This window comes from Pteropus medius, unplaced genomic scaffold (genome assembly GCF_902729225.1).
Source record: "Pteropus medius unplaced genomic scaffold, Ma_sr-lr_union100, whole genome shotgun sequence".
Classification (NCBI taxonomy): domain Eukaryota; kingdom Metazoa; phylum Chordata; class Mammalia; order Chiroptera; family Pteropodidae; genus Pteropus; species Pteropus medius.
The window spans coordinates 32,523,670-32,550,105 of record NW_024344378.1 but is presented as its reverse complement, the minus strand read 5'-3'; the positions used below and the strand labels follow the sequence as shown (position 1 = coordinate 32,550,105).

The 26,436-nt window shown below is 31.4% G+C and overlaps 1 protein-coding gene across 2 annotated transcripts in view; it reads left to right on the top strand.

Annotated features, from left to right (window-relative positions):
* PCDH15 (protocadherin related 15) overlaps positions 1-26,436 on the top strand; it is a 730,119-nt gene that overhangs the window by 585,228 nt on the left and 118,455 nt on the right. For both annotated transcript variants that reach the window (XM_039871826.1, XM_039871827.1), the window contains exons 21-23: positions 384-500; positions 16,686-16,826; positions 18,516-18,628. In XM_039871826.1, coding sequence (XP_039727760.1) covers positions 384-500; positions 16,686-16,826; positions 18,516-18,628 — 371 coding nt within the window. The remainder of the gene's footprint in view (positions 1-383; positions 501-16,685; positions 16,827-18,515; positions 18,629-26,436) is intronic.

Below are 26,436 nucleotides of genomic sequence, written 5' to 3'. Positions count from 1 at the left end.
ATGGCACTTTTTAAAAAATTTGTTCTTACTTGTTTTCAAAGTTTGGTAATATATTATTCCAATAGAGGTATCTTTAAGGAAATCTCAAGCATCACTCCAGCCTCTAAAAGGTGCATTTGGTGGTGGCTGGCGGGTGACAGACTGTATACTCGAGCAGAATGGCCTTCTGTTGATACCATTCATAGACATTAATATAGGAATTCTGGCAATTTACTCTGGAGCACCATTCTGAGGTGAAAGTAATAGAATTGAGAGGATGGAAGGCTGACAGAGGGTTATATGATATGAATGGATTGTATGATATGAGAGGGGGAGCTGGACAAGTAACTGTGCACCTAACCCGGTTACAACCCAAGTACTAAGCTCTTAATTGTGCTTTCCAGGATATGAATGATTATCCTCCAGTGTTTAGTAAACGCATCTACAAAGGGATGGTGGCTCCAGATGCTGTCAAAGGTACACCTATCACAACCGTTTATGCTGAAGATGCAGACCCTCCTGTAAGTAAAAGACCTTGATTAATACTCTGAACTGTAGTGAAGAAAACCTTTAACACCCATAAATGAGTGACCCAGTTCCTAAGACAGCACAGGTGGTTCATTCTCATACATGTTATGTATTCTTCCCTATTGAACCACATGTACAGATCATATTTCAAATGACTATTATTGACCTTAGACAATTAGGGAAATACTTTTTGTTTTACTAGAATTCAAAGTTTACTATTTACCAATTTACTTTGTACTAATGATAAATATATATATATAAAGAATTGTCAATGTTTAGAATCAGTATCATTTGGATTCTTTAGAATAGTATAAACTTAGTTTACTCAAGATAGGTTTTTATCCTTAAGTATTTTCCATTTTATTCATATGTGGCTATTTTGTTATCAAACTCTAAATCAACATATGATTTAATACTTATATTGAATGGGTTAATTTTAGTAAACTAAAATCTTAATATTGCTTTTATAACATATTTAATAGATTCTTATATTATCCAGAATTTTACCTCTTTTGAGATATCCCAAATTGCCTTTCAATTGAGAGTTTTCAATTAAAATGCTATTGTAGCAGACTGAGGCAAATTTTTCTTAATGTTGTTATCTTAATGTATTAAAAATAGCATATAGAAATAATAATACCTATATAAAATGCTTTTTATAAATAACTTGAGTGTTTTATAAATATTAATTATTTATTCTTCTAATAACCAAATGATGATTTACATTTTTTATTTGCAATGAGCTCACACTATGTCAGTGGCTGATATATTCTAGAAAAATATTAAAAGTACTAAATAAACCATTTTAGAAAAGTGAGAAAGTAGAAAAATACCTGAATTTTATAAATGATTAAAAGTTGTTTCATATTGCTAATATAAATATTATTTATGTAATGTTATTTATTTAATAAAAGGCAAATGACAGTCATAACATTTTTATCTTAAATTGTGACAAGCCATATAAAGTCTTTTGTGACAAAGATCTTGAAAATAATAATGTTAACATGAAAGCGATGACCTTTTAATCGGAAGCTTCTTTTCTCATGTGTTAAAATGTCTTTGAAACATTATTGCATCTTGGGAAATATGTTAGGCAAAATTTCATAGCATCGGACACACCAATAGAGATGGCGAATGTGAATTGGTGGTTTTTCTGCTTTTTAAGTAAACTGCCAGAGATACAAAATACTTTGAAATTAGAAATACGCATTCAGTTCTATTCAAGACATATTTTGAGCACGAACTCTATAATGGTCATTGTGCAAACCAGTTTTTGCTCTCCAAAAACTGATTCCAATCTTATAAGAAAAACAGAACTGCACATAGAAACTAAAACACATTGTACTAAATGAGTGTCAGCAAACATAGCATCTTAAAATATACATATTTTTGAGAAATATTCATTTGTGCAGAATTTAAGATAGTGTTAAGTTTAATGGTATTAATGATAAAAGACTAAAAGTAAACCTAATGGTCACCTATATGAGACAGACCTGAAAGTCTTAGTATAGATGGCAAACTCACTTCATATTTGGTGCCTGCGACCTTGGTACTTGATTTGATATTCAGATCACTCTGCCGATATGAGAGAAGTTGTCTTAGTCCATTTTCTGTTCTATAAAGAAGTTATATCATTTATTAATAAAAAAGGCCCTGTTTTTATATCCTGAAGCTCTTTTATGTAAATTTACCAGGCTCAAATTCTATATTTCTTTGAAAGTTCTTAGGTGTGCATTCTCACTAGTAGTTTTTAACATTTAATATCTAATGCTGGCTTTTCAATAGATAAAAAGTGGATGCCAGTCATTCAATTGAAATATTGAGCATGATTATTTAATTTAGTGAATATGTTTGATATCAGACTCAGTTTTAATCCTCAAAACAGTAGCAATCCTTTGGTATAACTAGTAATGGGCATTGAGTTCTCCAATTATTGCTGCAAATCGGGTCCCTTAAATTAGCACAGTCCCAGTTCAGCTAAACCTACACCAACTTGAAATAAAAGCTCAATTCCATGAAAATTTTTCAGATGATAAATATTATATTGTATAATTTTTTAAAATATTATGATTGATTTTTATGTTTATTATTTTATGTCAGTGCCATAAATACAGAATAAGTTACTTGTTGGATGAGTTTGCCGACTGTTTTCTACTTTGTTCCTATTATAAATTTTTATTAGTTAGATAATAGTTTCAATTTCGTATTGTTCAGGACTCCTGCTACTAGGGGCTGTAATATCTATGGTGACACTATGTTTACTTAAAGGTCTCTCTTCCAAACTAAAAAGTAACATCCTTGAGGTCAGGAATCAAAACTTATTCTGGTTTGTATTCCCACATCTAACAGTATGCTTGGTACTTAGTAGTGTATTCAGATTTGTTGAATAATTTAATAAATGAATAAATTAACAGTTATTTCTATGCTCTTCAGAATTGTCAAATTGCCAGTTCTTCAGAAATTTAGTTATTTGTTACCCTAGGAAAATTCCATAGTGTCTCTAAGCCTCAGTTTGGCCATTAGAGGGCTGTGAGAATTAAGCGGGGTGACGTGTATGTCTTGCTTAGTTCAGCGTCTGCACCTTCCTATATTAGGTATTGTGACATTTCGGCAATACTAATTTCATTTCTGGAGGTTGGCTACCTCTTTTTCGAGGCATCTTGTTTCTTTTGAAAGAAGTGAGAACCATCCATTTTAAACTAGAAAATAGCAACAGTAAAATCTTTTGAAATATCAGATAGAGAAACTGGGTAAGGTCTTAAAGCCAGAGAGAGCAGTTGCTGAATATAAATTAAGAATTATAAAATGCATGTTGTGCAAAACTAAAGTGCTCTAGAGAGAGAAAAATAGGTCTTCCAGGGATTTTTTTCCCACTGAATTAAAGCTGTTAGGACTTTTATTTTCTGCCTTGCTTTTGTGACAGCATTGACATTCTGTAGTTCACCAGAGATATGAATAGTGAATTACTGATCATTTTGGATATTAAAAATTGCTAACCTTTTCTTTTTTCTCACCAGAGACTTCTCATTCCAAACTTTCACAAAACACAAAACTGCAAGTGTAATTTCTATTTGCATATGTTTATTCTTTATGAAACTACAGGTCAGACCTCATGGTACAAGAGTTCTCTTTGTGTGCAGGGTAAATGCCTGAGAAAATAATGTCCTTTGTGAGCATGTGGACATGGAAAAATTAGGATAAATAAATGCAGTTTACACTTTGTTCATTTCCGAAAAAGTGTTAGGGACCCACGGAAGATTACCTTTTCATGGTTGTATTATTCTTTCCATTTCATGCATTTTTAGAAATTTTTAAGATTCTTGTTTGAAGTAAAGCAGTAATTGGAATGTGTTTAATAATAGCAATTTTGACAAACTTTCTTTTTTGCATATAGTGGTGTAAAATTTATTTAGGCATTGAAGACTTCTCTTTTCAGGTTTCTAGGCTGATTTATGAAATAAATATGCTCCATAGAAAAGATCTTGTAAGTTCTCAATAGTAAATGGCTTTAAAAATCAAAGAGTATTCTCACTATATTTTTTCAGAGAGTATGTTTATAAAGGGACAGTAATTGCAGACGTGAGGATTTTTTTTTCCCCTCTGTTGAGACTTTGAGAGCTGTACTAATTTTTCAGAATCCAGACAAGCTACCTGAGGAATTAAAGTGTTTTCATAGGTGCCTTTAACACCCTTCTCAATCATTCAAGGGCACTTTTGTTGATCTCTGGAGAGTAAAAAAGATGATCAGTTTTCTTTTTCTCTTTTATGATGCATATCTTATATTTTATAAAAATGTCATAATGTCATCCAATAATGCCAGGTAATTACAGTGATCTCAAAATGCTTAACCTTTCAAATGATTATTCTGTGGCACTCTATTAGCAAAGGGCATATGGTAGAATGAAAGCAACAATTGGCTTTATCCATAATTTCCTGCTTGCTTTGTGTCTAATAGTTAATACTATTCAGGGCCAGGTATATTGTAAGATAATATCTTTAACTGCAGATGACATTTGTGTCTTGTGTCATTTTTCATTGATATTTCCACAGATTTATTTTTCATCACTCACCGCATACTGTCTTGTGTTGTTATGCTATATTGATTTAGGTTATTGCTAGCAATGTTGCAGAAACTCTACTTTTAAAGATCACTACTTATTAACCATATTTGCTGACCCTGGAGCATGTGGGGGGAATGTACACAGCTCCATCTTTTTTTCCTTTACATTATGTTATGGAAATAATCATGAACTATCTTTATGATGCATGTCAGTTTGTGAAAATTGAGACAATGTAGCCCCAGACTTATTCCCTTTGGTTTCTAATACTTAATTAGAAAGCAAATCATGAAACAGTTGGGACTTGATCTATAAAATGACAATGGGTTATAATTAGATTTGAAAGTGTAAATGAATACAAAAGGGAAGGTTTTGTGAGAAAGTTTACACATGATTAATATCTAGAAAAGGCTTAGCTAAGTGTTTTAAGGATCTGTGTCACTTTCTTTCCTTTTTGTATCTTATAGATTTCTTTCAAGAACAATTATATTGTTAACATTACTTGAAATCAATATTAGATTTAACTGTTTCTGATGTAAATGTTTCTCTTCTAATTAAGAAACAACCATGCTTACCAGGGTTAAAATGATGGCTTATGGTTTAAATGATGTGCTTTATTTTGTACTTCTTGCCAGAGAAAATGGGAACAGACCTTTTGAAAGAGTATCTTGGCTTCTCACAAGTTGGATTCTTGGCCTCAAAACTCACAAAGCAAGGCCATAGTAACTCTTGGTCTTATTGTTATCCACTTCACAATTATTCCATATCCTTAAATGATACCTATGTGCAGGCAGTAGGCTACACCCAAATATGTGCCTGTCACAATACAGATGCTTCATACACTTATTGAATGAATAATCAACCAGAAAACACTTATTGTGGACTTCACAAATAAGAATATGATAAGACAGAGACAGAGATAAAGCCATGATTGAGTGTATGAAAGTTGCCAAGAAATGTTATAGTTATTCTGACAATGAGAAATGAATGTGCCTGGGTAGAGTCTGAGCCTGCTCTAGAGAGCAATTCAACTATTAAAAATGTAGAGGATTCATTTAAGTGAGGGTAGAAGAAACTGGCAGAAGAAATGTATCTAAAAATTGCAGAGTCAAAAAACATCATATGTTCATGAACTTGTGTGGTATGATTTGAACTATATATGATTCAATAAATGTTAGCTATTTGAAAGAATACATTAGGGCTGTCTTTAGAGACTCATCTGAGGACAGGAAATGTGGCAGATATGGTTTTACAAAACTCGTTTTATTATATAGAAAATGGAAGCTTACTAACGGCTTACAAATAGGGCAGTGACAAAATCAAATCTACGTATTAGAACAATTAATTCCCTGTGATATATAGTCCTTATTCTATGAGATAATAATTGAAAACCAGAAGATGAGTTAGAAGCTATTGCTTTCATTTAAGTATAAAAAGACAAAGTGGACAATGAAAATGGGGAAAATAGAAATACTTAAAAGCCATTGAAATGGAAGAATTAATAGTGATTGGACAGGAAATTGAAGATCACAGACAGAATAAAAGCACAATAAGAAGTGAATCAAGAGTTTCTACCTGGAGTGATAAAGATATTCATGATATTTGTTGATAGAGATAAGGTAGAAAAAAAAATAAAAACTATTTTAAGGAGAAAATAATGAGATCAATTAGGACAAATTAAATTATAAATTATTTAAAAACATTTAAGTGCAACTATCTATGAATGATAGAAATTGTCCAATTTCCTCCCCCAGGCATATATAGAGAGAACTAAGTCAGAACATGGCTAGTGAAGGAGTAGTACTCACCAGATCTATCCAGGAACCACTGTGCCAAAGCTGGCAAGTAGCTTCTGTCTTGCTCAGAGCTATAGTTTCATTAAACTAAGTAGTATGTAACACTGAATAATGAAAAGAGGCTGGAGGTAGATGGCAGGATGAGGCCGAGATTTTTTTGCACAGGTCAGCAACGCCTTGAAGAAGACCAGAGGCAGAGTTGCCACAGCTGCTTTAATCTCATGCCAGGATGATCCAGCTGCATTGAGAGGGCCAGGGATAGATCAGATGGAAAATATGGGAGTAAGAGTGTGGGAAGAAAATGAAATAGGAGACATCGGAATAAAAGGTGAAGCTATAAGAATAAATATGTGTTTTTAAAAGAGAAAATATATTAGATAACAGATAAACTTGGAAATAAATCCTTAGGTCTTGCCCTTCCGAGAATGGGCCAGGAGCTGGAGAGAGGAAAGAGCCAGAGAGACTGAGAGGATAGAAGAGAAATCTGCTAGTGATAGGGTTCAGGTGAAAAAAATTCAATGAAGAAAAGAAAATCAAATGGTAAAGGAATTTTTTTTACAGACATAGCAAGGAGAATAAAATCAAACTAAGTTAAAGACCATAGTTCTGTTGATTAGAAATTTATGGATATCCTTTATGGTAAATTGGCCTCTATTCTCCTGTAGCTTGCTTGCCCTTTTATTTTTCATGTTTCTGAGTTATTTTGGGGTTCAACTTTTATATGTAGGTCAAATTTTGTTTTGACCCTATCAGTTTAATTTTCTTGCATTTTCTTTGAAAATGACTTCTGTACATTCTCTTTAAAAATTATAACATTTTAATTATATTTCTTGGACATATTTACAAGAACTACTTACACTTATTTCTGCTTATCTATGATTTATGCCATTCTTTTTAAATTCTTACCCATACATTTTTAAGTTCTTCCTTTTGTTTCATCTCTTGGTTTACTCATACGTTTCTTAAAAACTTTTTTAAAGTATATAGACTCATATGAAATTTTCTTTTGCTTATACATATAACATACAGCTTGACAGGTTATTAGAGTCTCATATTCAAACTTTTGCCCATTAAAACTATACATATGCTTTTCTACTATATTCTGATATTTGGCATTGTAGAAGTATGAAGCTATATTAATTTTCTTAATTTTCAAGATTTTTTTTCTTTCTGACTTTTTTGTAAGATTCTCCATTCTTAATATTAAATGTTTTTACTAGTATATATTTAGATATTCTCTTCTCAGTGCTAATTATGTCTGGTATATGATGGCACCTTTTAATCTGCAACTCTATATAGTTCATCAGCCCAAGAAAGTTTGAAGTGGCTGCAAGAGTAAAGGCTCTCAAGTGAGACTGGCTAGTTTCAACTCCTAAAGCTACTAATGACGAGCCTTGTAACTCTGGGCAATTCACTTAGTCGCTCTGTCCCTCAGTTCTCACATTTGAAGAGCAACTCTCCATTTTCCCTTTACCCAGCAACTAGAATTCTATTCTTTTGCTTATATAAGTTTGACTGTTTTGAGCACCTGATATAAGTGGAATCACACAGTAATTTTTCTTCTATGACCGGCTTATTTCACTCAGTATAATATGAACTCAAAATTTATCTGTGTTGTCTCAAATCACAGGATTTTATTCTCTTTTCGAGGCTGGAAAATATTCCACTGTATGGATATACCACATTTTTTGATCCATCTCTCCTCTGATGGACATTTAAGTTATTTTCTCATCTTGGCTGTTGTGAATAATGCATCAATGAACATGGAAGTGCAAATATCTCTTTGAGATCTCGACTTCAGTTATTTTGTATGTATTCCTAGAAGTGAGAATACTGGATCATATGGATCAATTCCTAGAAGTGAGATTACTGGATCATATGGATCAATTTTTAATTTTTTGAGGAACCTCCATACTGTTTTCCATAGTGGCTATGCCATGTTAACATTTCTGCCAAATGGCAAACAAATATTTACAGAAAGACACTCAACATTATTAACCATTGGGAAACTACAAGTCAAAACCATAATGAGATATCATCTCATCTTGTTAAGATGGCTAGTCTCAAAAAAAAAAAATGGTAGAGGATTAGATGTGGAAAATATTAGAACCCTTGTACACTGTTGGCAGAAATAATTTGAGATTATTCTTAAAGAAATGAGAAGTAAATATGCCTAACATATCCACTGATGACAATGTTTTATGAACTATGGATTATATTTACCTTAAATTTCTATATCTGTGGTCTAAATAAAATAAAAATCCCTCAATATTTATTATATGTGTGTGTGTGTATCCAATATTATTTAAGGGTAATGCCTTAAGTATTAAAGATTAAAGTTTTCATGTTTCTAGCCTTAGAATTGCAAACGTAAAGAGATAGACATTAATAAAAAATCAATCATATAAATAAAAATGACAATTTGTGAAAAGCTCTAAGAAATAAGTCTTTGAGTGTTGTAAAACCAGACTAGAGGGAGCCTGATTTTGTTTGGCGAGTCAAGGAAGGATCCAAAGGGCAGACTCAGAGCTGGAGTCTGAAAGGTGAGATATTTCCAATGCAAGTGGCATGGCAAAAGAATTAAGCCCTAAAATACGTGGAAAAAAAATAAGTTTCACGGCTGGAGAGGTAAACCTGAGTCAGATCTTATGGAGTCCAGTGACCATGAAGACAGTGTCGTGATATCTTGTTTCATCTTAAGAAAAATGGGAAAGTTTTAAGGCAGAGGTGACAGGATCACTAATTACTAGCTCTAGTTCGGGTTCATTTCTATTTTTAAATTCCTTTGGTTTTGTGAGTTGATTTTAGTGAGGAGTTGAATGTGTGCCCACTGTTATCTTTATACATTTAAAAAAATGTATCTAAATGAGGAAACTTTAGAAGAAATATGTTGTTATTTGATGTCTTTAGGAGATTCAATTATGTTTACCATTGAAAAACATATTTCCCAAAAAAATTACTGGTAAATAATCTTGAAGTAAATATTTCTTAAGATATTTAATAGCTGTTAATATAATAGCTGTAGAAACTGAACTATGTGCAGACATTATATTAAGTCAGTTATACATGGCATAAGGAACTTGCCTATAAGAGTGTTGGCTCACTATGTTGTCAAGGCATAGTAGTTACTTCAGGTGTAAAATGCAGAATGAAAGAGAGGAAGAAAAAAAAAGCACATGATCTTTTCAGTGGTTACATGGAGAGTTTGACCTGTGGTTTTTCTTAGTTTCTTTTAAGGATACCATAGCACCCAGGTAAATCCACTAAAAAATTGATTGAGTTGTTATGCATACCAAAAACAATCAAACCACTTTGTAGTACTCCCTGATGCTAATTCACATTTGGGAGCTTTGGTGAATTATACTGTTATAAAATAAATCAGATTAGTTGCTTTCAAAGATGTTGGGAGAAAGAATTTTGGAAACCATATTAGGAAAACAAATCTTTGTGTACTTAAAAACAAATTAGTTAATGATTGTACGTAATGATAATAATAGGTTTAGTATTTCCTGACATAATGTGATTGTCATTATCATGAGGAAAATTACGTGTGTCTGAGTAGGTAATTTCTTGGTAATTATGTTTTAAGAAAAATGACTAAATCAAGATATCCCCTGATGTTAAGAATTTATTATTTTGGTCCATTTTAGTCTCATTGAAATTCCCTATGTTTGCAAGTTTAGAACATCTTTCATACAGATCTGCAATTACCTTCTGTAGTAATTAATTACACTCTCACCATCATTAAGTCAAAGCATACTGTGTTTAACACTCACTATAAGAATGGAAATCAAAAGTAAAAATGTACTGAGTAATAAAGAAAATAATTGAAATCTCAAGGTTATATTTTCTTGATGTAAATTTACAATTATTCTGCTACATTAATTATACCCACATTATTACTATATAGAAATGCTACTTTTCATTAAAAAAAAAATGTGAGGATGATCATGACAGGATCATTTTTGTCTGTCATGTTCCCATCATCTACAAAAATTGTCAGACTCAGAGTATCAAAATATCACCATATTACTCTATATGTACTGAATAAATGACTATTCCAGAAGTCTTGTCTCATAGTAATATTTATTGAGTTTTACATATGTCAAATCTAGTAGGTAAAGGACATTACGAAGTTGAAATCATGTCTTTTACATCTTTGAAACCACACAATATTTAAATAAGTCACAAACTATCCCAAATTGTATTTGGAAAGAAGCCTAGTACATGAACAAAAAAGTTCATTTATTCATTTAATAGATATCATAAATCATGTCCTTCTTAGGGGCTATTAGTGTTGGCAAACATCCCTATAGTCCCTTAAAGCTATTGACTAATGTCACTAGTGTTGGTCTTTGTGTTTAACTAGGAAAAATGATATTGAACACATAATCCTTTAAGTCACATAAAAAAGTTACTTAACTTCTTCAAACCTCATTTCCATATAAAAATAACAAACCATTTCACTGCATTGGTGCTTGCATTTAATGAAGAATGAAAACACTTAGCCAATGTCAGGCACATAAATTTTAGTTAATATTTACTCTTCATCATCCTTGCTTTCAGGGTGATGGTAAACATGCCTAACTTTGCCTCCGGTTTGGTATAGTGCTCATATTCTCACTTTAGGATATCAAAGTCTGGACTCATGAAGTAACTCTGGTAGCATCTATGACACTGTAAAACTTGAGAATAATTTTTTCATGAAAACACTATGCTAATAGGTTCTTTACAATTTCTCCTAAATTAAAATGTAATTATTTTGATAAACTTTTTACTAAAAATTTTACTGGATATCTTAAATAGTCATTTTTAGTTTATGTCACTTAATAATGATACATATCTACTTTTATCCCCTTGAGTTTAAGATAGAATGTCCAAAATCTTGACACATAAGTTTTAGTTTGTCATTTTAATAGTCAAATGGTATACTAGATCAGACTTCACATATAACACAATTGCTATAATATCTACAAATCAACATTTTTAAAAGCACATCAGATTTTTACATGTAAGTGTCTACATAGAGGGATAAAAGTCCACTTGGTGATAAATCCAAAGATTTGTGCTCTAGTTCTAGCACCTTCATTTAGTACACCTATGCTTATCCTTTATAGCTTTATCAGAAATGTTAGTAGATAATTGTGTTTATCTGTGTACCTTTTGTCTTCCCCATCTGACCAAATATGAGGCCCATAAGTACAGAAGCATGTTATTCTTACCATTGCCTACATCTTTAGAGATGACTATGAATAGCTATGGATGAGTATCTATAAACAGATATTGGTGGGTTTTAAACTGAAAACTTGCCAACATTTAACCACATTCTGAGTTAAGTAAATTCTTAGATATCCTCTAAACCATACATAAAATTACTATGTAGCTATGATTCTTGTAGTCACCAAAAATATTACTCAGAAATCTCAATCTTGTTCAACACACTCTATAACTAAGATTTAATACATTGTGCAATGTAGTAGTTGCTATAAGAAAATATCATCTATACCCTATTAATATAGATCATATGAGGATTCATATATTAGAGAGATCCAGAGGATTATGTCATTATTTTAAAGGATAGCTTAACATCAGAATGTGTTAACTATAATAGGAAGTAATATGGAATATAAGGGCAGAAGCTGAGAAGTAATATGGAATATAAGGACAGTGTTTTACAGTTAGGAAGTAATATGGAATATAAGGACAGTGTTTTACAGTTAGCCAATCCAGGGAAGGTAGTAAAGGAAGAAGTTTTATGATGATAAAAGGTTTCATTTCTCTAGTACTGTTCTAAGGAATATTTTTAAAAGAATATTTATACTCCTCCAGTCTTCTACATTTTGGGAACTTTGTTTTCATAGGTTCTATTATCATCTGATTTGTGATGCCTCTTCCCCAAGCAAAGTTCACTGATGTCACCTTTACTTCCTTTCACTCACAAAAAATATATCTGTGGTTACTCCAAATAAGAACACAAATAATATACATTTTCAACTATAAGAGGCATAACATACGTAGCCATTCCCATTATATCTATGTAAATCATTCCCCCTAGAGATGTGCATCCTGGCAGCTCAGGACACACATATAATAAGCATTGATCATATGATATTTAAGTATTCACTTAACATATTATTATTGACTTCTTAAATAATAGTAAACAAACAAACAAAAAAATCACCTGCTCATAGGAGCTCACAGTCAATGAACAGAGATAGGCTGCAAACCCATAAACAAATGAATACATAACATAAATTCAGGTAAAGATGCATACTATAAAAAAAAAAATAAGAATTGACTCAGAGTGGTATATAGGTGGATATATACAGAAGAGGTATCATTTGAGCTTGGTGTTTTATAATGCCAATATGGTTGAATTATTGTTAATGAAAATCAGGAAGGAGGGAATATGAGATGAACTCCATCTCCCACACTTAGCTGTGAGTTTGTACATTTTTTACTTTCAGAACTCAGCAGTGTTCAGTCAGTAAATGTGTTAAATAAATGAACAAATGAATGAATGTATCTCACATAAAATGAATGTTACCTAGAATTAATCCTGGTACTATAAAACATATGAACAAGGTAGTAAGTGTTAAGGAATAAATAATTTATAAAAATTTAAATTGTTAATATTTTGTACAAGTTAAAAACTTTTTTAATATGTCATGTAGAAATAAATATCTTATGACTTAGTTCTATACTACTAGTTTTTTTTTTTTTTTTAACTACGTTAAATATTTTTTTATCTAATGGCAAACAAAAAGTCCTTTGGGATTTGTTCTGATTTGGGGTTAATTTCATATCTGATGTCAAGTCAAGGTTTTCAACACCCTTGAATGATTAAGCTTCCAGTAATATCATGGTTCTGTTTTGAACATTTTGTTTAGAGAAACATATTTCTCTAAAAAAGAGTATATCACTTATTTGAAAATTCAGGAAAAATATCAAAGGATGTTTTGGTGAGTAGAAGTTGACATTAAGAAGGATTGCTGTACCACGATCTCATTAGTCTTTTAAAATTATGGTAATTTGAAGTAGCACTTGCTCCAATGGATGAGGTTGGCTGGATTTATAGAAATAGCTGTCATAGTAAATGAGGATGCTTCAAAAAACTGTTGTGCTATGCTTCTCACATGTCCTCATTTTCCATAAAATTTCAAAGAAGGAGCTTATACTTACCCTACAAAAGACTCCAATAAAAATAATGATAGGAAACTCCATCTTTGTCACCACTGCCTGCTAAGAAGAGAAACTGCAGATAATTTTATTAATTTCCTATTAAATTAATGTTTATGTCTTGGTTAATTCTTTCTATGTTTTTTTTCTTTGATAACACCTCTTTAGAGTGATTAGGTAAATAGAGCAAAATTTCAAAAATTTTTAAGTAGTCTTTTTTATGTGACTTTCCATATATATTATGAAATTATATACTAACTTCCCTTAAATTATGTTAAATCGAAGTGTATTTCAGAATCTCCTTTTGAAATTTTACATTGCCTGAAATGACAAAATACATTTTACCTCATGAAATTAAAATTTTTAAAAGGTAATTTTAATAGACTAGAAGAAGAATCACTTGAGTTCACTGTAGGAAATATAGTAGCCCCCCTTATCTGTGGAGGATATATTCTAAGCCCTCCAGTGGATGCCTGTAACTACAGAGAGTACCAAACTCTGTATATATATTATGCTTTTTCTCTATACATATGTAGCTATGATAAAGTTTAATTTATAAGTTAGTCATAGTAAGAGGTTAAGAACAATAACAAATGATGAAATAGAATGATTATAACAACATACTGTACTAATAGTTATGTGAATGTGATCTCTGTCTCTCTAAATATCTTATTGTAATGTACTTACCCTTCGTGTAATGATGTGAGATGATACCTGATGAGATGAAGTGAGGTGAATGTCTTAGGCATTGTGATGTTCATTAGGCTATTACTGATCTTCAGCAGGATCTTCAGTTTCAGATGATCCTGGATCATCAAGCCATGATGATGTCGGTGACTGGATATCTATGAGCAGACAAAGTCAATGATTGGGGATCCTCGATAATTGAAGAATTGCCCCCTTCCCCACAAAAAAAATAAAAAATAAAAAAAAACTTTTGGAAGCATATTGTAACCAAAAGTTGTATTTTATTTTTTAACTCATCAAAGTGTTGCTGAGTTATTATTCCTTTGGTGATCGTACAGGTGCCTTCCATCTGAAGATTGTGTTCTATAATTTTTGTAAAATAAGGGTTACTCGAACATAAGTACTGCAATACCAGACAGTTGATCTAATAACTGATCTGGCTACTAAGAGACTAACCAGCAGGCATCATATACAACATGGACCATATACATTGAACAAAAGGATGATTAAGGCCTTTGGCAGAACAAAGATACCATGAGATTTCATTTTGCAACTCAGAATGGTGTGCACTTTAAAACTATTATATAATTATAACAACAGAAAGCAAAATTGCAGATAAGTAGCAATACTGTAGATGGAGGGAGGTTATGAGACGTGATCTAGACATACATTAGGGAATGCTTTTATTGAGGTATTGACAGGACTTGATGAAAATTTGGTTGCAGAGTATGAGAGAAAGAGAAGAGATCAATGATCATCTTGAGGCCTGGAAAGAGACCAACTTGGTAAAAGGTGAGGCCATTGATCTAGAGTAGAAGGGATTCAAATTTGAGAGAAGAAATCAGGATTCTCATTTGGGGTATTTTGAGTTGAAAATAGGTCTCTGTCAACCATTGTATATATTATTTTGGAGTTTAAAAGATCAGAGTTTTGCCAGAAATTTAAAATTTTGAGTTAAGAACAAATAAAAGATATTTAAAGGAATGGGACTAGAAGAGGTCCTAGAGTCCTTAAGAAGAGGTAGAGATGATTGAAATGCCTTTAATAGAGCCTTGGAACACTCCAAGAGTCTGAGACAGAGCAGCCAGGTAGGAAGGAGGAAAGGCAGAAGAGTGAAAAAAAGATGAAGTGTTCAAGGAGGTAGTGATCAACTGTGATGTACAATACATAAAAAAAGCTAGAGTTACAGATAATAATTAGGGAATTATGCAAGTCCTGAAGGCTAACATATTTATCCTATAGCCCAAATGAGATTCAGAAACCAACATGAGCAACAAATTCTATTCAAAGACAGTAATGAAGAAGATCAACAACACAAAGAACAACGTTCTTGGAACCTTTCTTACACCAAAGTATCATTAAGTCCAAACAAATCAGCAGCCTATGAGGGTAATGTCCTTCTCCCACATCAGAATGCCAAATTAGAGGTGCTTTTCTCTAAAGAGTTTACTGGTGTTACATAGAGTCTATTTGGGTTTGAAGTCAAACTCTACCACATACTAGCTCTGTGCCTGAATTGTTTACTCTGGGACTGGCTTAAAAGATTTACCAGCCTTAAGCATAGAAAATATTATAGTGTTCACCCCAGGGTAACCCTATATAATTTAAAATATAATCAATCTAAACTCTAATATAAGTGAGAATGTCTAACAAATTTTGACTGTTCTCATTGTAGTCTCTTTTAAAAAATTATCCAATATTATTTTATTTCTTTAAAAATAATTTTTTTATTTGATATTCCAATTTATCTTGATATATGTCTGGGACAATTCAACATTCTTTAACTCCATTTAAGCTTCAAGTTCATTAACTAATAAATGGGTGATGGAGTACACATTCATTTAATATGGTTCTTGCACATAATAAGCATTCAACAAATATTAGCTATCATTATTTTACTATCATCATCATTAGTAATGTTATACTAAAGGATTGTTGTGAGGAGTAATTTATTTATGAAAAACTGAGTATGATAAACAGCACAAAGCAGATGGCAAATAATTTTTGTTTCCTTCACTTCAATACCCATTTCCCCACTTTACCACGGTCTTCTACATCTTATCATACTCTGCGTTTCACAGAGTTAAATAAGTATAATAAAAGAAAATAACATAATTGTCTCTGAAGATTAAATATTAAGCAAACATGATGTTGAAGGAAGAAGGTGGGATTTATAAAACTAAAAGGAAGTGGAAAAGAAGATAGTCAAGGCAACCCTTAAATTTATTCTTTCACATAAATAATTTTAAATAACATGCAGTAAAAACACTCCACTGATTCATAATAAGTTATACTAAAGAAATAGATTCTGCTATACCTCATACCTGAAATTATGAAAGGTTGAAATATGATTTTTCACTTATAAAAAGGCCATGAATTTTATGAATCAGTTTAACATTATCACTACACTTGTTTTTATTTTGTGAGAGTAAATTAATAATATATAATTTCATTTTAGGGATTACCTGCAAGTCGTGTGAGGTATAGAGTAGATGATGTCCAGTTTCCTTATCCTGCTAGTATTTTTGATGTAGAAGAAGATTCTGGAAAAGTAATAACTCGAGTCAATCTTAATGAAGAACCTACAACAATTTTTAAGGTCAGTGCAGTGTTTTCCTTACATTGTCTACTTGATGTTTAATTTTTGATTGAGAGTTGTTTAACAGATGACTGTACTTATTTTTTCTTCTTTTGGATCTTCTTAAGTTATAAACAATATACTTTTACTGCATAGACATTTAGAAAGTACAGTTAAGTAACAAGAAAAAAAATCACTTGATATTTCAAATCTTGGAGATAATTAGAATTGACCATTTTAATCTCTATCTGACATTCTACGTAAATACAGATATTTAAATATGTTTTTAAATAATATGATCATATTATTTTTACAGCTTTTTTAACTTAAGGATATATTACCCATACAAATAAATACTCAGTGCTATAATTTTAATGATAGTACAATGTTCTATTATATGAATATACTATTTCAGGTTTTTTTGTCTAATATCTGGTTATTGGATAATTAGCGTGTTTCCAATTTTTTATTACAATAATCTCTGCTTTGAGAAATTCCTTGTACAACTGTCGTTTGCCACTTGCTGATTTTTTTTTTCTTAAAATAAGTACCCACAGGCGGAATTGATAGATCAAGTTTTATGTACTTGTGATTTATTATACTTCCAGAAAACTTAAAATAATACTAACTATTATTGTCATAAATAATCAATTTTATTAAATGTTAAAGTGTTTCCATTTTCTATAGTTACTTAGGAAAAAAATTATCACTGTGAAGAAAACCTTTGACCGTACTACACTGGGGAATTCACCTTCACCAGTTAATCTTATGAATATCAATGAGTAGTATGGCTCATATAACTTTATCACTGTTTGGCATAATTGTTCTCTTTGTAAAATTGTAACCCAAAGATAAATCGTGGCTCTCAGGAAAACCCCTGGTTATGTTTCCATGATCTAGGTTGAATTAATTTACACTAGTAATGTGCCGCTTCTAAAATTATATTATAGAGAAACACATAATTTTGAAAATAACATTTCTTAAACATAAGAATTCTTTTTGACATAATATAGGTGATGATAAATTATTAAAGTTATTTTATTAATAAATAATATACGGCTGTCACATCTTAAGACTAAAGCTTTTCTTGAGTTTGCATTATTTGAACAATTTCCACTATACAGTATAAACAGAGTTTTATATGTTGCAGTTGTTTTTAAGAGCATATGTCTCAAAGTGTGTTAAAATATAGACTTCTAATTTTGTCTTCCAGGGTAGTATTTCTGCCCTATAATTCTGCATACAATTAATTCACTAGAAAAATTAATTTGCTTTTACAAGCAAGCCAATTAACTTTTTGCTATTGATGTGACTGAATTTAACATTTTTAAAATAAATGTCAGTGCCTATAGAGGCACATGTTTTCACTGTAAGCACTAGTGGAATTGTGGAAAACAGTTTGTCATTGGAGAGATGTTGTATCATATTCCTGTTTTACGGGTAATTTTTTTTCATAGAGTTAGTAACTCAAATTTCCTTGAGTTTTCTCATCTGACAAATAAAAATAATAACATCTACCTGGCAGGATTATTGTGAAGGTTAAATGAAAATATATGTTCCATACACTAGTTCAATGTCTGCTACCTTGCATGCAGTGCTCCCTCTCTTGGAACCAGGCAGTCCAATGATTTAAAATATAAATAGTACAAAGATACTTTATTTTCTTCTTGTTAATAATCTTTTAAACGTGAATTTTTATTATTCTTTAAGTTGGTGGTTGTTGCTTTTGATGATGGTGAGCCTGTGATGTCCAGCAGTGCCACAGTGAAAATTCTTGTCTTACATCCTGGAGAAATCCCACGCTTCACACAAGAAGAATACAGGTATTGATTCCTTTCAGGTTTTATGATACATGAAGGTTTTTGTTTTCTTTTGGTCTCTAAAAATTGGTGTGATATGAATTTATTGATGAGGTAGACTTCCAATTCTAGTTTAAGCTTTTCTAAATTAACATTATATTTATTTTAAAAGTTAATATAGTTAAAGTGACAATTTAGTGTAAAGAATATCACTTTTAGTAATGCCTTGATCAATAATGGATCCATTAAAAATTATAAAAACAACTTCGAAGATACAATATTGTATTTTTGGGTTAAAATGCAACTGACTAATGATCTAGATGGTGAGAAGTGGACATTTAGTTTCTTTCTATATTTTCTAATTTTTGACACATATCTAAAGTGATATTTTCAAAAAAAAATCAGTAATCTAACGGTCCATCAAAAGACAACTGGATAAAAAAGATATGGTACCTATATATGGTGGAATATTACTTGTCCTTAAAAAATGAAATTTTACCATTTGTGACAACATGGATGGACGTACAGGGTATTATGTTAAGTGAAATAAATCAGACAGAGAAAGAGAAATACCATATGATTTCACTTATATGTGGAATCTAAAGAACAAAATAAACAAACAAAACAGAAACAGACTTATAGATACAGAAGACAAACTTATGGGAAGAAGAGTTGGAGTACAGGTGAAAAAGATGAAGGGATTAAGAAGTGCAAGTTGGTAGTTACAAAATAGTGACAGGGATAAAAGTACAGCATAAGGTCTATAGTCAATAATATAATAATTATGTGTAGTGCCACATTCACTAGATTTATCGGGGGAATCACTTCTTAAGCTATATAAATGGCTAACCACTATGCTGTATAGCTGCAACTAATATAATATTGAATGTCAGCTATAATTGAAAATAAATAATATTAAAATAAAAAGAGATTTTTAAAAATCTTTTAAAGATTAAATAATATGTATGTGTTTATGTGCATATATTATATAGTATAGCTATAGAGTTAGTGTGCATACTCTCTTAGTCAGGTCAGGCTGCCATAACAGGATATCACAGACTGCACATCTTATACAGCAGACATTTATTTTCCCACAATTCTGGAGACTGGAAGTCTGAGATCAGGGCACTTGCATAGTCAGGTTCTGGTGAGGACTTTCTTTTGGGTTTACAGAACACTGCCTTCTCATTTGTCCTTACTTAGAGGAAAGTGAGAAAAAGCAAGCAAGCTCTCTGGTGTCTCTTCTTGTAAGACAGTCATCCCAATATAGGGGCCCCACTCTCCTGGCCCATCTAAACCTAATTCCCTGCTAAAGGCACATCTCCAAATATCGTTCCATTGAAGGTTAGGGCTTCAATGTATGAATTATAGGGGGAAACATTCAGTCACACACACACACACACACACACACACACACAAACATTCACATGGTGTGTGTGTGTGTGTGTGTGTGTGTCTTTAGGAAGTGAAGAATTTATTGAAAAAATAATGAAATAAAAATTAATGTATTTTAGGATCGCTTCATAATTAGATATAAATGATAGAAAGATTTATAATGCTCCTCTGAAAATATAGTATAATTTTCTTTCATGATTGTTTTATTTTTGCCTCCAAGTTAAAACATTACTTTACTTTTATTAGTATGTTAGGACTCACAGGAGATAATTTTCTCACAAACTTTTGAGGGAGACTCATTATTTAGCGTATATTTATGATTTACTTGTTCTGGACATATCATTAAAAGGCAGCCAGTCATTGCTTTCCAGAGGTTTTCAAACATGGGTGGAAACAACGAACTATATGAAAAATACAATATGTAGTGAAACACAATAATAGAAGCTCACAGTAGTGAGGAAGCATGTTGGAGAAACATCTTACTGTCTGAACATGATCAGCATAGTTTTGAACTGTATTTTGAAGGAAAGTAGAGTTTAGACACTCCACAAAAATATGGAAGGATGTTTCATGCCAGACTCAGCATATTTAGAAGTATAAATAAGGAATATAGGAGAATATATCGATTCCAGAATATTTTAGTAATTTAGTCTATCTAGAGCTAAAATGGAAATTATACAACAATACTAACTGAGGCTCAAGAAAAATGAAGATTTCATATAATAGACCACTTTATCATATTCTGGAATTTAGATTTCATTCCTCTGATAATTTCTAAAAACTACCTAAAAATTTTAAGTTAGAGCAGGGTCTAAGATACTGAAGGAGGAGGTAAGTGATGCATCTGGGAACATTTACTACTCTCAACCAACTAGTTTTCTCCTTTCATAAAATGTTGTCTTTATAATATCTAAGTACTAAATTAAATTTGTAATATAAATATAGCAGAAAATCCTACATAACACATATGTAAGACATTGAGATATAAACTATACTTAAAACAATAAGAATTATTGGTCAATGTACTGTAAAGGGTTGTTTTCTTCATTATGTATATTATTATCAAAACCCTTCCTTTTTGTTGACATGGTAACCTGTGTACTCCAATTCTTTGCTATGAAACATACAGTTTTCTACTTTTTGAGAACTTCCTTAAATGTCTTTATTTTGGTCTTCTCAAGAACCTAGATGGATGAAAACTCACTTGTGTTTCTAACCAACTTATCTAGGAGATACTCACAAAAAAATGTACTTGCTATTTAAGGTGAGTCCAAAACTTTCTCACAGTTTCAGCTCAATAAAATTCCCATCTTTGTTCTCCAAAACTTCTCGCCCCATGACTAGTCATTCCTTGGAAGCCTCAAGAGAAGGAAAAACATGGTGCAGAACACTTTTCCTTTAAATAAACTCAACCAATTGTGTGCCTTTTCTCTGGGCTTTGAATTAGAGCTCATTTACTTGTTAATAGAAGTATGTCTCCAGTCTTCCCTAGCATATTGCTCGTTAACATTTCTAGCTAAAATATTGTGACACTAAGGCCAAGGTCATAGATCTCATCAGGGCTTTGCTCCTTTAGCTTTCTTTCTTTTTTTTTCTTTTTCAATTGTCTTATTTAATACCACCTTTTAAATATATTTTTTCAATGAATAATTTTCCATTTCTTACTTTCTCTACAATAGAACTATTAACTGCAAATGGATTCTATTAATAAAGTTGTTAACTTAGAGAAGAAACAACTAGCCAATTATTTGATTCTAAAATTAACCAAATGAGGAAGAATTTTTGACCTTCCAGAAGAACATTTCTAACAATTGCAAATAATGCCCTGATTGTCTCAATTCATTTCTTATTCTAACACATAAAGGCAATTTGGTAATCTCATTGCATCCTGCATTTTATAAAGAAAATCCTACGTTAAGAGTCAATAGAATTGCCATAATAGAGTCAGTAGTGTTTGGATAATGAACAGGATTGTTTTGTTTTCTATAAAGCATCCAGAAATTTAGATAATAAAAAAGTCATAATAAGTATTGGCAGAAGATACTACTTTTTGGATAAATGCAAATAATTGAATCTAAATGTGTATGTAGGCTTAAATTTCACCTAAAATATGGAATGAGCTATTAAAAAAACTAAGGCTGATGATTATCTTCTTCATCAATCATCTCTTTATCATTTATCAATTATTATGCTTTCAAAGATTTTTAGAAGTACATAGCAGAGAGTTCCCAGGCCTCCTAATTCCCAGGGCATACAGTTAGACTTGCTAGATGCCTCACTTGCTGGATGGAGCCATGTGACTGAATTCTGGCCAATAACATATGGAACGATATGGTCTGCATCAATTCCTGGACTGCCTTAAACTTTTCCCCTGTTAGTTGTGTCAAATGGCAAAAACAGACAAACAAACAAACAAAATACCAGGAACCCTTGGGAGCCATATGTTGACAGTTGTAGAAATACTATATAAAAGGAACTTAGGCCTCTGAATCACAGCTTGACGAATAGCAACTTCAATGAACTGTTACGTGAGCAAGAAATTTAGGGGCTTATCTACCTTGTTAGCTAGTACCATTTCAATTAACATAGTTTGTCAAAATTTTATTAGTATAAAACAACTAATGACATATTACTCATTTTAGAAACTTTTCTCATTATATTGCAATATTCCTCTGTCTGTCATTTTTAAAACAGCCTTGTGGGAGATACTTTATGCATATATATATATATATATATATATATACTATTTTTTTTTTTCTATGTTCAACTACTAGCTTTGGCAAAATACTTACACTATTTCAGATTGCTGTGATGGCCAGCATAGTCTCTTTCATAACAGAAAAAAAGAGAAAAAAAAAAAAAAGAAAAGAAAAAACTAGAGTGATTGGTTGCTGCAAGCTTCATATCTCCTTCCCTCTCTTATTTTTCAAATCCATTTCCTACCTCAGCTGGATGCACATAACTTCCAAAGATGCCAAACTCTGTTATTAATCCCTGATTATCTGGATGATCTCGTGTGTTGGAATTGAAGGATAGCAGTATATGTTACAGCTAATTATGCCACTTTGGTATAAGGATTATTTGAGCGAAAAACACTTTAAAAAACAAGTGTAAGAAGGGCATTTTAATCTCCTCTTTCCTTTCTGGAAACAGGAGATAAAAACTCCCATGTGAAAGATGCCCTTCCTGCACAAGGAGAAAAAAAAATTCTTTAACGGGAAGTCAAAGCCAAGAGAATTCTATACAAACAGGCCTTGTTAAAATAATTCTTATCTCCCTTTAGCCTCACTACATACTTTATTTTCTACAACTCTCTCTCTGTTCAACTTAATATAAAAGGATGTAGTTTCTTTCATTCTTTTGGGTCTTTCCTTATGAGGGCTCCTGTGCCATGTAAAATTTATATAACTATGTATGATGTCTCCTGTTAATCTGATGTCAGTTTATTCCTAAATCTAGCCAAAACCCCTAAAAGGTTAGAGGTAAAAGTTTACTTCCCCTACAAAATTGTTTCAGGTAGAAAAACTTCTGTTTCATGTGATCAAATTGTGGGGAACACAAATTTTAAGATTTCTGTTCTTTGTAGGATGCAAGAGGAGGATGCTCATGAGTTACAAATAGAGGGTAGTCATCCAGAATAAGTAGCCCTGTAAGCAGAGGTTTAGTTTTTACAACTCAGAAATGTCTTAATTTTAATACTGACTCTTTTGAATTCCTTAGGAAAAACTATTTTTCAACATATGACTAAGTATTAAGGGGAGATTCTAAAGTATTCGTTTATTATAGAATTTTGAACTGAATTCTTAACCTAAACCCCTCCCTTGACCCAATTATCTTACTTTATTTTTGAAATGGCCAGTCATTAACTCTTTAAACTCAGAATAAAATTATTAGTTAGGTTAGGCTGCTGTAAAAAGAAACTCTTAAATTTCGATGGTTTAAAGAACAAGGAAACAAGTATGTTGGGCCATGTGATAGTCTAAAATGAGTATTTCAGCTTGATGGTGGTCTTCTGCATGCTGTTCTTCCACATAGCTATTCAGGGATTTAGGTCAATTTAGTGCCATCCATCTTTAGTATTCTGTTTCAAAATAACTTTGATCATTGCCATTTCAGTCCATGAAAAGGGGAAAGGGGCAGAAGTCCACATTCAGAGATTTTCTGAACCAAGTGAGGTGAAAGTTGCAAATTTTATATCAGCTCACATTTTATCTTGAAAATCCAGGCAAATGTCCACACTTGGCTTTGAAAAGGCAGAAGAATGTTATTCCTTGTTAGACAGCTTTGTTTAAGTTTCACCTCTGTTACTGAGGAAAAAGTAAAATGGTCTTCGTGGAGAACTAGCACATTGAACGTGCAATTTTAGACACATTATAGATTTTAATTGCTGTAGATATTCTAAAATAAGTTGATTTTTATTAAGAATATGTAATATTGGGTCCATGAACTAATGGTGTCACAGTACAGAAACATTTTAAAATATATAATAGGGAAATAGAATACATTTCTTCTTAAAATAATAAGAGAATTAATACTTTTTTTCTTTGAATTCAAAGCAAATATTTTTGGATGTTTTAAATCATTTCAAGTTATTTCAGCTTATCAAGTATTGATATCACATATTCCAATATAAACCTTTCTGGACTTCAAGCTAAAGTTTGGCTACTTGATTACAATTAATTGCTTTCTCCGTATTCTAGAAAAGTTTAAATGTCTTCATCATAAAAGTAAAAGAAAAAGAAAGTGAAAAATAAAATATAGCAAATGAAAGTTATGAGATGTAACTAGTTTTGTAGAAGCTATAAAAAGACTTAAGAAGTGGCATTTAATATTTGGCAAAACATTTTCCAATGTACCTGTCTTACCTAGACAGAGAAACAAAATCCATTATTCTTTTTATAAAATTAAAAACATTTAAACAGTGAACTACTGACCCTTGCTTGGTAGCTGGAATATAGCAATGGGCCTGTCATTATATTTTCTAAAATTATAATAAACAGCATAATAAATACTTTAATATTTACTGAAGGAAAAAGCCAATGGATTGCCAACTAACTTTTTGGTGACAGATAATTAGTAAGTTAGCTTACCAAAGTAAAAGTAGCAATACAACAGAAAACCAAACCTTTATTTTACATACTTAATTATTATGTCTCAGTTTTCATATTTAAAAACCTCCTTTCTGCTAATGGTTCTTTGAAAAATAAACAAATAAACAAATAATTTTGTAAAATTATTTAAGGATTTTACAAAGACCACCCTAAATATTAAGTAAACTAATTTAGCTTGTCAAGATTAGAACAAATTTCTGATATTATTTTTCTTGTTTATAATTTATAATATTGGAATATTTTATATGTGTAGGAAAAGATATGATTTTTGTTTTTGCTCAAATCCTGTGAACTGAAGTTCCTTCCTGATGGTCTGGCTTCAAGAAATTTTTCAGGGTAAGAGGAATCTCATAATGGGAAAGCAATTTGCCCCATACAGAGATATGTTTACTTTAAAATGGCCTGGTTTACAGTAATTCTTAAGATAAGTATGCACTTGATTCTCTTTGGTCCCTATAGCAGTTGCAATAGTTGAAACAGACTCATTTTGTTAATTTCATGACCTCTTCTAACCAATCTTTATTTGAGTCATTTAATTAGGTTAAATGAAGGATCAAGACATCATTTGCTTTATCTGTCATTAAATGAGCATCTACATTTTCCAGGGCACACTGAGTTCCCCTTAAAACTTTTGAAAACTAGATAACTCTTTAGACTGTATAATTATTTATATAATTGTAAACAACATTCATATTATTTAGAAGCATACATACAATATACAATTTCAAAATCGTAACAAATTTTTATTTTAATGAATCATTCCTGTTTTATTTTGTTCTTTCAGTTTTCCTTTTTATAAAGAAATATCAGTAATTTCAGTGTCTTAGAGTTTGCATACCCAGATGATTATTTATTTATTTTTTTTCTCCTCCCTTGAAACAAATTTCTTACGGAGTTAATGCTATTTTCTTTATCTTTTGTTATTGAAATATCATTTCTTTTGCAAAATCATCTCCAAGTGGCTTCAATTTTTATTTGCAATGAATTAAGTTCAAGAATTAGCCCCTCCCTCACATAAATAAGGATTACTTTCAAGTTATTACCATTCAGGCAAGTAAGAAGTTTCTCTATATCTATATTCAATCTCATATCTTAATTTAAACCATTTTTCTCAATTTGATATTCACTGGAAGTAGAGAAAAATAGGTTAATCTAACTCATCAAAAATCAGTCCTTCGAATCATATCATATAATGGGTGAAATATACCATAGAGATTATTTAGTCAGCATAATAATTTAATACTTGATTTTTCTAATATTCTTACCACAATGTTGACTAGTCTCTTTTTAAAAACTTACAGTTGTGAGGAATTCACCACTTAATAT